The sequence below is a fragment of the Trachurus trachurus genome (genome assembly GCF_905171665.1).
Source record: "Trachurus trachurus genome assembly, chromosome: 4".
NCBI lineage: Eukaryota > Metazoa > Chordata > Actinopteri > Carangiformes > Carangidae > Trachurus > Trachurus trachurus.
The window spans coordinates 2996421-3012444 of NC_139898.1; the positions used below are offsets into that span (position 1 = coordinate 2996421).

General features: G+C 47.1%; 3 protein-coding genes across 14 annotated transcripts in view; 1 reads left to right on the forward strand and 2 right to left on the reverse strand.

Annotated features, from left to right (window-relative positions):
* The window catches only part of fryl (furry homolog, like), an 88728-nt gene extending 81407 nt beyond the window's left edge, over positions 1 to 7321 (forward strand). For 9 of the 12 annotated variants that reach the window (XM_083970628.1, XM_083970624.1, XM_083970621.1 and 6 more), the window contains 4 exons: positions 815 to 832; positions 1735 to 1845; positions 3787 to 3980; positions 5326 to 7321. In XM_083970628.1, the coding sequence (XP_083826754.1) occupies positions 815 to 832; positions 1735 to 1845; positions 3787 to 3980; positions 5326 to 5566 (564 nt within the window). In that variant the 3' untranslated portion in view covers positions 5567 to 7321. The remainder of the gene's footprint in view (positions 1 to 814; positions 833 to 1734; positions 1846 to 3786; positions 3981 to 5325) is intronic. The other 3 variants (XM_083970622.1, XM_083970618.1, XM_083970619.1) reach the window with 1 other exon arrangement.
* Positions 7322 to 7878: 557 nt separating this feature from the next.
* Positions 7879 to 10237, reverse strand: zar1 (zygote arrest 1; the record flags this gene model as incomplete). Its single annotated transcript, XM_083969871.1, has 4 exons — positions 7879 to 8022; positions 8113 to 8187; positions 8359 to 8451; positions 9569 to 10237. The coding sequence occupies 4 exons, from the start codon at positions 10235 to 10237 to the stop codon at positions 7879 to 7881; spliced, it is 981 nt and encodes a 326-aa protein (XP_083825997.1).
* A 611-nt stretch (positions 10238 to 10848) lies between these two features.
* On the reverse strand, positions 10849 to 13515 carry slc10a4 (solute carrier family 10 member 4; the record flags this gene model as incomplete). Its single annotated transcript, XM_083969960.1, has 3 exons — positions 10849 to 11376; positions 12567 to 12777; positions 12998 to 13515. 3 exons carry the CDS (start codon positions 13513 to 13515, stop codon positions 10849 to 10851), a joined length of 1257 nt encoding a protein of 418 aa, XP_083826086.1.
* Between the last annotated feature and the right edge of the window lie 2509 nt (positions 13516 to 16024).

Below are 16024 nucleotides of genomic sequence, written 5' to 3' on the forward strand. Positions count from 1 at the left end.
CCACTTTTAAAAAAAATGATACTATCCCTTTAAAGCTCAGGTCTGTGTCTCCTCTCTCTGACACTGCTCTCACACAGAAGGTGCATTTCTTCTATATTCACAAAGACCGACTTCTCTTCCTTTTTGATAATAATCTGCAAAAACAAACGAGGAAATGTGATTTCAGTTGAACCTCGGGATGGTTTATTTCCTTGTTATGTACTGTAGCAACTTGGCTTGGTTGCCATAGAGATAATTAAGCAGAACGAAGAGAGATAAAAGTCAGAAACAGACATCATGGTTTAGTTGTTGCTGTGAGACTGCATGGTCTCTCTCTCTGTCTCTCTCTGTCTGTCGCTCTGCGTCCGGGACTCGTCCACACTTTCCCTCAACTCCGGCTCCCTGCACACGTCTGTGGGTTTGCTTCCAGCTTCAACTCTGCCCCCCCCCCCACCCCTCCACCCCACCCCACACCCCCACAGAACATGACTTCAGTCTCCGGGGCGACACATCCCCTCCCCTCCTCTCTCTGTCTGTAGCCTCCACTTTACCACGTCTGTTTCTCTCCTCCATCACACGCGCCGAGTCCCTCAGAGTAAACGTTTCTGTCAGCGCTGCTCGTGTGGGGTCCACTGAGCCCCCCCCTCACTCCCCCTCCCCCGACCTGTGTGACAGTGACAAGGAGACGATGAGCCGCCGCTCCTTGCCCCATCAGGTCACTGTGTCTCAGCTGCCATGTTCACTAATTCTCGGTCTTTCTCTCCTTCTGTTTTGTTTGTTGTTTTTGTGTGTGTGTGTGTGTGTGTGTGTGTGACCTGCTCACCTTCTTGCTTAGCAAATGGAAAATCTAGCAGTAAGTGGTTCTCATATTATAGACTCTTTAATAATAATAATCATGACATCTGGACACAACACTGACCATCTCATCTCTCTGTACTGCACATACCTCTGCTGCTGACATCCACAGACCACGCTCTGCAACCACTCCCTCCTCCTCCTCCTCCTCCTCCTCCTCCTCCTCCTCCTCCTCCTCCTCCTCCGTCTACATCTTTTTATCTCTGTCTTGATCTGTCATGCAACCCAGCTGAACTCCCCTCATCCACCCAAATCATAATGTACTCCGTTTATCCTGTGTACGCTTGTTTCTGTTGCTACATCCCGACTGGATAATCAATCAACATCTTAACTTACTTTGTCCTGCGCACTGATTCCGTCTGCCGATAGATGACGCGTAGACGTATTCAGTGTTAGACTTAGCCATGATTTCAGAGGGGACGTCAGTGGGAGATCATCCTGTTTGGTTTTTAGATGACTTTTTTTTCTCTTGCATGTTAATTTATTCCATCCCCACATCTGTTCAACTTCCCATTCATCTCTCCCTCCGTGTTCTCCTGGATTAGGGTCTTAATGTTGAGTAATGGGCCAACCTCTGTGGGTGGTTGATGCGTTGAGCCCCGTAGCTGGTCACAGTGGCCGTTAGGGAGCGTCCCAGCTGATGGTGATGGATCCTTCTCTAATTGAGATCTCATTGACTAATGGTAGCAGTAGCAGACTCACCTCTGGCTCCCAGGCCTGACCTCCGGATGACGCCTCGCTCTAGGCCCGTGTTAACCCTTTCATCTTACTCCCACGTCTCTAACCCAGGATACTCATCTGTCTAATCATTTGATCATCAGTTATTTCAGTGTGTGTGTGTGTGTGTGCGTGTGTGAGAGACGGTGTGCAAACGGCCCTCTGCTTTGTCTGTCTCCGTAGGAGCTGGAGTTGTGTCGCAGGCTCTATAAGCTGCACTTCCAGCTGCTGCTGCTCTTCCAGGCCTACTGTAAGCTCATCAGCAGGGTGGACACCATCAAGAGGGAGGCAGAGGTGAGACTCAGACACCTGTATATCCCCTTTTCCACCAAAAAGAACCTGGTGCTTGTTCCGTGTTGGTGCTAGTGCTTAACTGGTTTAACTCTCGTTCCTCCAAAGAACCAGTTTGCTTTTCCACTGGTAAGGAGCTAAGCCAGAGCCACACCTCCTGCCACGTCTTTGCTGCCTCCTACAGTTATAAACAGACCTGAAAATGAAAACCCGGTCCGACCTGTGGGTGTTGAAGCCCAGACCCAGTTGAAAAAAAGAAAAGAAAAAAGGAAGTCGTCTTCGTCGTAATCGCCGCAACTGGCAACTACGTTTTGACTGCGATAGCCTATACACTGCTCAGCAAAAAAAAAACACTGAAGGGTCAAATTTTTGGCATGCATTAAGCAAATAAAACATCTAAGGAGATTGCAGAAACTCCTAAAATAGACTACTAAAAGAGTGGGGAACCATCATCGTCAGGGAAGAAATGTGGTCCAATGTGACCACAGAGTCCAGACCTTAACCCGACCCATAAAGAATCTTTGAAAAATTAATGCAACTCTGGATGGAAATAAATGTTGTGACATTGCAGAAGCTTATCGATACAATGCCACAGTGAATGTGTGCCGTAATCAAAGCTAAAGGCGGCCCAACGAAATATTAGAGTGTGTGACTCTTTTTTTGGGACGGGCAGTGTATTTTGATAAACGTCAGCTGTTGTTGACCGCGGCCTGTAGCTCGGCTACTTCGCTTCAACTGTGTTTACATATAGTCCATAGCAGATAAACAAACTTAAAGGGATAGTTCAACATTTTGGCAAATTGGCCAATTGCCATAATCCCTATAGTTTTAGGAGTTAGGTATTGTCAATGCAAGCTATTTTTTGAACAGCGGAGCAGAGCCACGAGCTGCTCAGAGCTACGCTACGGAGGCTAATGGGATTTCTTGGTTTCCCTCATCAAACTCATCAAATACACAATCCAACAACTCCAAAACGCTCTAGTGGACAAGTTGTTGTCTCGTAACGTTCCGTTATTATCTCAAGAAATTCCATTAGCCTCTGTAGCGTAGCTCTGAGCAGCTCGCGGCTCTGCTCCGCCGTGCTAAAAAATAGCTTGCACAGACAATTAAAGGTAACGAACCTACTACTATGACTATAGGGATTATGATAATGGGCCAATTTGCCAAAATGGTGAACTATCCCTTTAATATGGTATCCATAACGTTTCTGTATATCGCCCCCCCCAGCCCCTGTAGGAACCGGTTCTTAGCTCTGGACCAGCAAGGAGTTGGTTCTTGCTTGGAACCAGTCTTAGAGCCAGGGGTTGGTGCTCGGGCGCTGGAAAAGCAAAGAACTGCTGCTCAGTCAGGCACTGACTCTGAACCAGCACTGGAACCAGCTTGGTGGAAAAGGGGTAGCAGTGGGATTCAGAAGGAGCCGGATGTGCACGAGTACATGCTGTTTAGTTCTCACAGAGCGTCTGTACAATGCATTTTTCATTTAGCCGGAGCTGAAGTGAAGCTGACAGTTTATCTGCCTCATCTCTGTCGTCAGAGAAACAAGAACAGACCAATTGAATTACACTGCAACGTGCACCGTTTTCCTCCTATGTTGCTGCCTCACTGTCTCTTTTTCGCTCATGTTTTCACTTAAAAATGTCGTTTAAAGTTTTACTTCATTGTTGTTCTGTAAAATCTAATTCAGGTGTTGGTCGAATCAATGATCATCACTGAATCTTTACTGCAGCTGATCCCTCTCCGGGCTGCATCTTGATGGAGGTTTAATCCAATTAAAGCAGCTAATGACATTAAAGAACCTCTCATCTGGAGTGATGGAGTTATCAATTTCACTCAGTATTTAATCAAGAGCTTTATTTTTTGCTGACTTCCAGGATTAGGTCTTGCACAGGTTTGATGTATTGTGCGGTTCGGTGATGTTAATATATCTGTGTTTTTGTTTCCAAGGTGACCAACATGTCCGAGGAGCTCACTATCCTGGAGAGCTGTCTGAAGGAGGCAGAGACAGGAAATGACAGTCAGGAGGATGTGTGTATGTCAGACACGGCTCAGACCAACACAGAAACGGCCATCCAGTCCCTGATCGACACGCTGAGAGCCAGAGACTTCAGAGCCGCGCTCACACAGGTCAAAGTCTTCAGGTGAGATGAGCCGGTGTCAACTAGTGGTTTCATGTCTGACTAATTGATGATCATGATAATCATTAGCTGCATCAATAAAACACAAAAAGGTTCCTGTCCCACTGAAAACCCTGTGAAGACTTAAAGATATGAGCCGAGCAGCTCTCAATAAATCCTACACAGGCAAATTAAAAACAAAGAGCTAGAGGCATCAGACAGCAAACATTGAATGTCTCAAACATTTCCTCATTCATTCATTCATTCATTCATTCAGACTCCTGTATGAAGTAGGGATGTACCGATCCAGTATTAAGACTGGCTAGGCCCAGATATTGACTAAATACCTAGATCAGGTATCAGATGATGGGGCTGAGCCATGACACCGATCTATTCACTTAAATTCTACGTTTGTGAGGTGTGCTACATCACGTGTCGGCAGCACGCACAGCAACAACGTTTTACAAAGTTAGGAAAGTAATGTTATAGTCAAGCCTGGTGCCTACACTGCCTTCCACATGGCAACAGTGGTATTGGATCGGTTTTGACTATTGGCCGATACGCTAATAGCCCTGGTATCGGTATCGGCATGGGGACTGAAAAAGCTGGATCAGTGCATCCCCCTAGTATGAAGCGATCAGAACTCGGTGGTCAACATTTCCCTTAATCACACAACATGGTTGTGGCCATAACTCCCAGATACCTGCACTGATTATGACGCGGTGCAGCATTAATGTTAATCAAATAAATAAAATGAAGTGATCTAAAAGGTCAAAGGTCAAGTTCACTGTGTAGTGTTCGTCAAAGCCACCGCAGGTCAGTTTTCAGTGCTGCTTCTTTCTTTTTCTTTTACCTTTATTTATTCAGGGAGGGCCAATTGAGAGCAAGCTCTCTTTTCCAATGACGCCCTGATTACAAACAATTCATCAATACAATATACATGCAAGGTGTAAACATAAAGCAGTAATACAAAAAACAACAATTTCAAAAAGTGCATGTACACTCAGAATGCATGGAGTCTATGATAACATGGAGTCTATGATGATATGCTTGAAGTGATTAAAGGGAATCAAGGCATCCAGCTGGAGCTGTGACAAAAGATTATTCCATTTGAATGGTGCAAAATACTCAAAGGCAGTTTATCCTACCTCAGTCCTCACATTTGGGATAGTAAGAGCCAAGGGATTATGAGTGGAGTAACTGAATAACTTAAAGGTAAGCAGGTTTGTTAGATAAACTGGTAGTTTGTGATAAAGGCCTTATAAATAAAGAGTAAACAGTGTTGTTCTCTTCTCAGAGCCAAGGAAGTCTTCCTGCATGTCCTAACCCCCTCCCTCCCCCCCTCCCTCCCTCCCTCTCTTCTCTTCAGGTCTCTGTGGCCCAACGACATCTTTGGCAATGAGACGGATAACGCAGTTCAGACGCTCCTGCACATCTACTTCCGCCACCAGACGCTGGGTCAGACGGGCTGCCTGGCGGTGGTGGGCCCCAGCAGGGACCTGTCCCAGGCCAGCACCCGCCTCATGGAGCTCAACCTGCAGATCCGTGAAGCTCTGAGTCAGGCTCAGGCCTGCCAGTCCCACACCACCATGGTCAGCACCGGACTGTGAGCCTGCGCTACGGCAGGCTAGACTGGACAAAACACAGCCCCCTCCCCGCTCCCTGCAGACCCCCCCGCAGCTGCAGAGAGTGGGTAGACAGTGAGGGGCTCCAAGGGAGGACAAGAGAGACTCCACCTTTAAAGGGCTAAAGGATGTGTGGGAATAACTGTGACTCTTAATATGTATTATTATATGTATGAATGCTTAAAGCAAATATCTTTTCCCAGACTAAGCCAACTTGCAAAATTCAGTTGCAATAAGTCATGTGGTGGTGTGCCTGGGGAAGAATAAGAGAGGACGCAGTGGGATGATATTTTTTACTTTTTTTTTTTTCTTTTTTTTTGGTTTTTGATTTAATTTTTCTTTTTCTTTTGTTTTTTTTGCTGGATCTGACCTGATGAGCATATCGTACTGACCAGTGGGCTCGTCGGGGCCCGCGCGCTGGGAGATGATGTATGTGAGCATGTCCAGAGGAGGTGTCGTATGTGTGAGGACACACCGTCGAGATTCATAAGCAAACACAGAAAAACCTTGTTTAAAAAGAGTTTTCCAAAGCATGCTTGAAAGAGAAAAAGCACTGCAAGAATATTTTTTTGAGAAATGTATTTTTTATTAGAGCTAACATCCTAGGTTGTAAATGTTAGGATATTTAACATGTAATTGTAACCCTGTAGGGAAGGTTTGCCCTCAGGGAGTGTAAAAAGAGAAATATATCTGTTTATTGATCTGCTTTGAGAGGAGGGTCCCCTTCAACAGGTCTTCACGCAAAACTCACTCTTAAACCAAATAAGTAGCTGCCTTTAGAGACTCTTGACTGTGTGATATATATTGGATATTCTGGTATACGCTCACACACAAATGCATATAATTGCACACAAGTGCAGACTGGCTACAACTCATGACGGAAACATAACTTATTTTACTCTGTATATATTTTAGAAAATGTATAGTGTAAAACCAGTATTTTTCCCTTGTACTTTTGTGTAATGCACTGTTCATCCGAGTAGGATGTCTGTATAAAGCTAATGTGATGAGAGAAAAAGCCAAGACCAGATCTGAGTCGTTAATGATCCGCTCCGGCCCCGGCCTCGTCATCCAATCACGCAAACTTCAAATTTTTCCCAAAGGCTGCCTTGGTTGATGGTAGTGGTCTTCCAAACGGGGGTCAGGGCTCATTTGGGACAAGCCACCTGCCTTTGTGATGGTGATGGCATGGGAGATCTAATGTAGCTTTGCTCTCCCGTATGACCGCACCAATCCAGCCAAGCCACGTCATTCGCATTCCTTCTCTCCATCGTGATCTTTTTTTTTTGTTGGCGCCGCGCCCCCAGCATGGCCTCTGCACAGGGCCTCATGAAGGGGAGACTTTAAAGGTTTGTTTGTCCATGTAGGTTGAACACATTGCGGAGCAGCTCTCGCCCTCTGCCGCCTCCTGTCCACACGCTCTCTGTGTGTGTGTGGAGGGGGGGGGGACTGGCCGTGGTCGAGGCTGCGCTTTGCTTTTCAGTATGGCCCTAACTTGCTGCTGTGACTGCAGGACATGAACCGTTACCTGAACGCTTTTCTGGAAATCTTGTCATGGCACATTGTAACAGTCACTGTACTCATTCCTCAGAGAGCTTTTTCCCTGCTTGTCTGGTACATTTGAATGCTGTTCTTAATTATTTAATGAATATTTTATTTACCTTGGAAGATGTTTTAATGTAGAGGTGCATTATTCTTTTTTCCTTGTTCACTCACATACCAGCCTTCTCTCTGGATAAATAAAAACCTAATCATACAATCACTTTGGTCGTAAGTTGTTAAGTGTGGAAACAAGCGAGAACACTGGACTAAAGCAGACATGAGTTTGTCATTAGTGGTTCTTGACTCAACTACAGTCAGTTTGAAGTACGGTCACTGGTGTTTTCACCCACAGAAGCTCAGATGACAGTCAGGGTTTTTTCCCTGTTAAAGGGTTTTCCATGGAGTTTTTCCCTCAGTGGATGTGAGGGTCTAAGGGCAGAAGATGTTGTTATGATGCCATGTAAAGCCCTTTGAGACAAACTGTAAAAATAAAATTGCCTTGCGTCGAGTGAAAACAAAGCTTCACCACAGAGTGCATAGCTGCCATTTATTACATTGGCAAGTGTGTGGTTCTCACCACCACTTTCATCAACACAAAAACAGGCATGAAATAAAGTAGTGAAACAACTGTGTACATGCTTCACATCAAAGATTATTCCATCTGTAACCATGGCAGTGTGGCTGGGGACGCCACCGCCCCTCCCCAACCGGACCCACGCTGATGCGTTCAAGGCAGAGTTCAGTCGAGACGCCTCTCAGATGATGTACTTGAAGCTGAACGTGCTCTCGCAAGAGAGCCGCTTGCCTTTGCATCTGCCACACAAGTCCTGTCTGTGGGGCCGCCGGGGGTCCACGTGGCGTTGTGTTGTTGCACAGGAACAACGTGCTTTGTTGCAAATCTGAGGGGGAGATAAAGATAAAGGGCAGGTGAGTTTAGTGTTGATACAGGGGCCGTTTGTATCCCACAGAGCAGAAGAGGAAGGACTTACGTGACATGTGATGTCTTCAACACGGTATGGGTTGAAGTCCTTTTGGCATTTCCTACAGTACTGCTTGAAGTAAACCTGGAACAGCAGTGGACAGGTGTGTTACAGCCCAGTCAAATCAAACATTAAACACAATTAATATGTCTTTTCAACTGAAAAGACATAATATCATCTTGCTGACCCCTGGTTATTACAATTAGGCTAGTCACTGACCTCAAATTACTTGTGACAGTTAAGACAGGTGCTCACCTTGTTGGTGCCCTGAACGCACCACACGTAGGCACTCTCCCATCGCAGATTGCATGCTCTGCAGTGATAATATCCGTACTTTTGTTCCAGAAACTGATGGCAAGAAGAAAAAAAAAGTAATTGGTTGTTCCACATGTCAGATTCCTCAACTGATCAAATGTCCTCAAGCTGACACAGGTCAGAGTCAACAGTAGTGTGACAAGGCCCACCTCCTTTAAATTCACCTCAAAATTAATCTACTTAAACAAAACATCCAGAGCAGTTTTCTCTCTCATCTGTTTTTTGAACAGATGTTTGCAGCTTCATATCAACTCTCCTGAGTCCAATCACACTCATTTGTTACGGTGGAGCTGCTTCAGAGTGGAGCATCTCTAAGGGCCAACAGATTAGTGCTAATGAGCCATTTTAGGATGAGTCACATGATAGGCTACTGTAAAGAGACGCTGAAGGTTTAAGAGAATTCATTTTAACAGTCGCCAGATCCCCCTTCCTTCCACTCAGAGGCACTGAGAGTCGAGTGAGCTCAATGGGCTCTATGCACAGCTCCACCACTTCCTGAACTTAATGCAGCTCCTTGATTTCCTGTCTTACATTATTGGACAAACTGATTAATCCAGGTGTGTCTGACCATTGTGACTACTCAGACACACCTGGATTAATCAGTTTGTCCAATAATGTAAGACAGGAAATCAAGGACCTGCCTTAAATTCAGAAGTGGTGGAGCTGTGCATAGAGCCCATTTGTTTTATTTTACAATATTTCAGTAAGCTACTTCAACATGTGGACCAGATGTCATGCTGTCATCTGTTAGTGGGGAAAGCTGCCCTACAAAGGCAAAGTTTTTTTTTTTTGACCAATCAAAAGTGTGGCATAATCTCTTCAATCTGCAGAGTTATTGGGCTTTGCTGTCCATCCAAAAAAAGCACTGTGAAACCATAGGCAAAAGCACAGCATCTGCCATAAAACTGTCAGAATTGGTCAGAAAGACAAACTATAAAATACATTGAATTCAGTCCACCTTTATCTAATCAATTAGGCTATAGACTTGGTAGTTTATTTTATGCTTAAACCTGACAATGAAAAAACACAAAAAGCTGTTTTTCTCAGTTTGGCATTTTTACAGATAAGCTACTGCACTTTGCCTTTATAGTGTCCGGGAAGTTAAAACCTGGAACAGTTCACTTTGATTTCTTAAAATAAGTCAACTCACCTGGAACCGCACGCGCCCCTTGTCTTTGAACGCCTCCTCGCTCGTCACCTGTTTGGCCTTGACCTTCTCGCGCTGCTCCGGGGCTTTCCCGGTGTGTTCGCTTCTCTTCCCGTCGCTTTCCCCCGCGGACTCGGGCGGTTCACCGGGCGGTTCACCGGGCGGCTCACCCCCGCAGGACGCCTCCCTGATGTTGTTGTTGTTGTCGTCAACCAGGAAGGAGGTGACGCTCCTGTAGGCGATGGGAGAGTACACGGCCAGGGTGCGGGGGTAGCGCACCCCGCCCGGCGCCGCCTTGGGGCTGGCCCCCGGGGACCCGGTCCCGGTGCCGGTCTCCGGTCTCCTCCTGCGGCGGGAGTCCCGCTTCATGGCCAGGAGGGTCCGCGGGCCGATGGAGCACTGCACCGAGGCGTCCCTCTTCGGGTTGACCTGCACCGACACGTCCTTGGTGTTGGCCTTCCGGAGCCGGGGGGTCAGCTTGGGGTTGATCTGAGATAAGATGGACTTGAGCTGCGCGCGCTGCTGGTTGTTGAAGGCGTCGCTGTCGCCATAGTGAGACAGGTAGCTCTTATATCTCCACCCCGCGTCTTTACCTCTGGGGTACCTGCCCGTGTAGGGGTTGTAAGAGGAATAGAAATAGTTGTCGACTGGGTCTTCACAATACGTTGCCATTTTGTTCAACCAGCAAGACGCAGCCAGGTGTAGCTATTTAAATGGACTGAGTTGCACGCGCCCTCCTATCAGGCTTAATGAGGCGCAGGTGTGGAGCTGAGACACGTGACGTGACGCAAGTATGAAAAAAGTTTCACTTTTCTCTCTACACACTTTTTTATTTTCTTGTTACAGGTGTTCACACGCACATACTGTACATTTGTTCAGCCTGTCGGTTGTGTTGATGGACATGAGACTGGACTGGCACGGCGGGAAATCTGCACATGAATAACTCTGATATGTTTCTGTGTTGTTTTCAGTTCCTCTCTCTCTCACTCACACACACACACACACACACACACACACACACACACACACACACACACACACACACACACATGTAGCCTATATACACACACAGCTTTAAAGCACTGACACAGTGTCTTGCTTTGATGATGAGGTGATTAATGCATCTTTAACTTACAGCAGCGGTTTCACACATGGTGTTTTCATCAGTACATTATGAATGAAGCTTATGACATGAAGCACCTTTTCTCATCAGTCTCTGTGGACTTCACTTCTTCAGGGATGACAGAGATCATGAGTCCACCCACGGTTGGTGTTCTTGCACATTAAACAGGGGTGGGGTCAGGAGGGCAGGGGTCCAACATGATGGTGTTTGGGTCACTCACTGTCACAGCACCATAGGAGGACTCAAAGTCCTCGTCATCATTAAACCTTTGATATGTTATATCTGTGTCCTCGCTGTCCCCCATCCGATCCGGCTTGTGCAGGACCTGCTTCCTGTACATCCTGTAGGCCAGGATGAAGATGCCGGCCTCGGCCGCTTGGAACAAGGCGTACAGCAGGGGGAACATGTACATCCCTCCCATCAGCTGAGGGGGGAAGGCCAGCTTCAGGATGGCCGTGCACAGCTGCACGTTCTGGCATCCCGTCTCCAGGGAGACGGACCGGCGGCTGTTGGGCGGCAGGTCGAAGAGCACGGCCAGGCCGTAACCCGCAGCGTAGCCGCACAGAGGCATGAGGATGGCCACCACGTAGACGGCGGGCGGGATGGTGGACAGCAGCTCAGGGCCCAGCATGGCTCCAGTCAGGATGAAGAGCATCGCCAGGGTGATGAACAGGGACCACAGGGAGGTCTGGAAGAGACGGGAGGCAGGGTGAAGGTGATGCTCTGTTCACATGACAACTGTTTTCCAACGGGACGCCTGCTGCCTGTCTGACATCCTGACAGAGGATCTCCTCCCCTCTACCATGATATGATTCTCCAATTGTCCTCCTGTTAAAGGGATAGTTCAACATTTTGGCAAATTGGCCCAATCCCTATAGTTTTAGGAGTAGGTTCATTATCTTTAGGCTAATTGTCAGTGCAAGCTGTTTTGAGATCGGTGGAGCAGAGCCACAAGCTGCTTAGAGCTACACTATGGAGACTAATGGGATTTCTTGGTTTCCCTCATCAAACTCATCAAATACACAATCCAACAACTCCACAACGCTCTGGTGGACAAGTTGTGACCTGCACATTCACCACGCTATGAGATAATAACAGAATGTTACGAGACAGAGTTGTTTTCAAGGTAAATGCAGAGACTGCCTGCGGAAAAACTGCTCCCGACGGGAACTTGCATCAGCTGTTTTGCATGAATTTACCTCTAAAACAACTCTGTCTTGTAACGTTCTGTTATTATCTCATAGCGTGGTGAATGTGCAGGTCACAACTTGTCCACCAGAGCGTTGTGGAGTTGTTGGATTGTGTATTTGATGAGTTTGATGAGGGAAACCAAGAAATCCCATTAGCCTCTGTAGCGTAGCTCTGAGCAGCTCATGGCTCTGCTCCACCGTTCTAAAAATAGCTTGCACCGACAATTAAAGGTAACGAACCTACTCCTAAAACTATAGGGATTATGGCAATGGGCCAACTATCCCTTTAAAGAGGTTTTCCATGTTTTAACTGAGGCTAATGACGGAGTCGTGACTTTGGATTTGAAGTGGCATAGTTGAGTGGCCTGGAGCAGCAGCTGGACTCTGCAGCCTCCTCTGCTGTGGTCCGCCCTCATTCATGTGTGGCTTTTATCACAAATGAAAGGGAGGAGCTCCTCCTCACATAGACCCTCTGATGTCACTGTTGGTGCCGTCAGCGACCACCCCCACACCACACACACACCACCCCACCCCCTGTATTGTGACAGGAAAAGACAATTACGCACTGCGCTTTTGCGCAAAGGTGCGCCTTAGCCCAACACCAAACTGAATCATTTTAAGTGTCTTAACCAACTAAACACACCGACTGACTGGAAAAAGTAACTTTGACAAATTGCGCTTCAATTACCTTTAAAACAATGTCGGCCACGCGCGTGTAGCGGTACCTCAGCAAAACGCCTAAACCAATAGGGATGAGGGTGCTGCACAGGGTCAGGATGATGGCCCCGAAGGGCATGAGGTTGACCACGGGGGTGTTGATCCAAGCCCGGCTGTAGATCCACAGACACAGCGGCATCAGCACCAGCGCCAGCAGGGTGGACGATATGGTCATGATGATGCTGAGGAGAGGAGGGAGAGGAGGGAGAGGAGGGAGAGCTGTTAGCGGAGCGCAGTGTCGGCTCATCAGTCTGACAGACTATGTGAATGAGTGTGTGTGTGGAGGGTGAGTCAACAGTGAAGTTGTCCGACACCAGTGCGTAATCTGAAGTGGAGCTGCTGAATAAGTTTACAGCCTCATCACAGACTACATATGTGAGAAGAGGAGGAGAGCGGAGGTACCTGAGGTTCATCTCTCCGTGCACCAGCAGAGACAAGATGTTGGATAAGTTTCCTCCGGGACAGCAGCCACAGAGGAGCACGGCCATGGCCGCCACATCATCCAGAGAGAAGGCCAGAGCCAACAGAAAGGCCACCAAGGGCATGATCACAAACTGACACACCAGCGCCAGCAGCACCCCGATGGGTCTGCGGATGTGTTCCCCCAGCTGGCTGACATCCACCGTGCAGCCCAGCCCCAGCATGGTGAAGCACAGGACGAGTCCCACAAACACATTGATTCCGTGACTGAGCGGGGAGTCCCAGAAGGCAGGAACCAGGTGGGGGGTCTCCGTCGGCGGAGCGGCCATAAACTCCGCTCCAGCGCCAGTCCTGAGTCCGCTGCCCTCCAGAAAGACGGCGCCCCGGGCCACTCCTAGTCCAGCCATGGCCCCGTCCTCCGGAGAATCCACAAGTAGCTTCAGAGTGTCCGACATCAGAAAGTCCATCAGGCCAGCAGCCATCAGGCTGGAGTTCTCCATGGCGCAACAGGAGGACGGAGGCTCCGCTGTCGGTTGGTGCCTACAGGAGCTCGTGCGTAAAATGCTTCCCCTAGTGGCGCGCCGTCACTAATGAGACAGAGCGGAGGCTCCAGTGGTCAGAGGATGTGATGGTGCCATGGCACTGGTAGTCTTAAAGAGACTCACTGACTCCGACTGGTGCCACGGATTGGTTCCCTGACAGACGCACGCAGCCTGAGGGGAGTCTGCACACGGCCACAGCGGACCGGCCAATCAATAAGGACCAGGCGCAGGCTGCCCTTTATATCAGCGCAGCTTGGTCTGAGAGGAAAAGTCCTGAAAATATCAATCCACTTATTACACATTGACAGTTTTCATTTGAACCCCCCTGATCACCAGAAGCTGCTGTGCCCTGTTAGTGTAGCTTTCTAACAAGATGAGTGAGCCGGTGCAGCTGTTCTGAAGTTAGCTGTTTGTCGAGGTTGAGTAAGCGCAGTGAAAACTGAGTTCATCTTTATACTTGTGCAGCAAACCGTGAAAATCTGCCTCCGTGATTCTTTTGTTGGCCCCGATGTTTCCGACATGAAATGTGCGCGTGACACGCGGGTGAAACTGTTCCTATGTGTTCTTATATCAGCAGGGATGCCATGTTCAGCTTAGGAGGATGTATGGACCTGAAGAGATAAGTTTACAATAAATATGAAACACCAAGAGTAAAAAATTGTGTACAGCCTTTTTACATATAATGAATGTTTAAAAAATGTTGCAACCATATGCTGAGAAGATTTATTAACTTACATATACAAGTTTATTTAAATTAATTAAAACTGCCACTTATGATATCAACAAATATTGACAGATATGCAGATGGATTAATTTATTTACCATAACATCTGTAATATAATCCTTCATATAAACATATAGGCATTTATATCAATACATGATGTTACTAATATACATTCAATATATTTTCATTTATTACATTTACATATATATTTTTCATTTGACATGAAGCCTACATGCTGCAAATTAAATATGGTACAGTTGTGTATGGGATGGTGTGTAGGTGTTCAGCTGGGTTAAAGGAAAAGGACCGTTTTTTTATAACCTGGACCTTATCTCTGGCATAAAATACGGTTGTTTACTCACCCATATAACTTTAGTGTCATTAGGAGTTAGGATGATATTTAGATCCATTCCAGAGCCGCATATATCCATATAGTGGGAGTGATTGGGGCACAGAGAATGCAGCCATAATGCATTATCTGCAGCGAAACTCGTTCATTTGTTGTTATGATTCGCCAGTGCTATTCCACAAGAACACCACCAGATACAGATAGTGAGCAAACAACCGTATTTTATGCCAGACATAAGGTCCAGGTCGTAAAAAAGGTCACTGCTCCTTTAAATAAAAAATGAATTATGTGTAGTTGAGTTGTGTCCCTAATCTCTAGAAGTGACTGGACTTGATCAGTTTTCACACAGTCAGTCAGAACTGCTGCTCTTCTCTGGGACTGAGACTCAGATACAGTCGGCCTGTGTGGGAAAAAAACACTGAAATCTTTCAGCAGTAAAAGTTAATTGCTGCAGCCTGGTGTCTGCCATCACAGATCCATCAACCTCTAAATATAAGAGTCTGGCTGCCACATGAATTGATGAGCCGTTTGAATATTAGTGAAAGAGCAGCTCCGTGTGGTGTGGTACATCCAGTCTTAGCAGTAAGTGTGTGTTTGCTGCAGTAAGTGCAGGTCAAACAGTGAGAGCCATAGATATGTCTATGGTGAGAGCAGCATCTGTGATATATGACTGTCTGCTGCCGGGACACAGTGATGATGTCATCATCATCATATCCAGTACAGCAGCATCTGCCTGGGGTAAGGAACCTTGCTATTTGGGATTTGACGCTTTGTGTGTCTGTGTGTGCAGAGACAGACTGTGATCCTCAGGGACAAACTCCTTGGTACCACACACACACACACCCGAGGAGCCGTGTGCCCAGAGGAAATAAATGCAGTGACGTCACAGGTCTTGACGGCGCTGAGGCTGGAGTGTGATGGGACACTTTGCAGTGGGTGACTCAGGCTGTCTCTGTCTGTCTCCTCCTTGGAGACACACCATGGACCCCATTAACCAATGGGTGACTCCAGATACGCAATACAGCCACCGCCTGTGCACAGAATACATAATGTGTCGCTGTTGTGTTGGTAGCTGCGTATAAACAAGAGTTTCTAATCTCGGCGAGTCTGATTTATATGATGTGAGCACAGCAGATTCATATCCTGAGAAGACGTTTGATAGGACGGAGTGTGTGCGCTCTGTGCTGATTTCAGATAAAGTGTGTCTGATGTGTGTGAGCAGCAGCAGGGCTTCCCTGTCCTCTGTGATGGTCACTGTCTCTCCTGCACACTTCACCATCACCGTGGTTGTGGTGTGTCCTCTAGATGAAATTTAAGCAAGTAAAATCATGACTTTGCACTCGACTAGTGTGTCGCCCCTGCAGAATGATTCAGGAGAACCCAGAGGAGAAGTT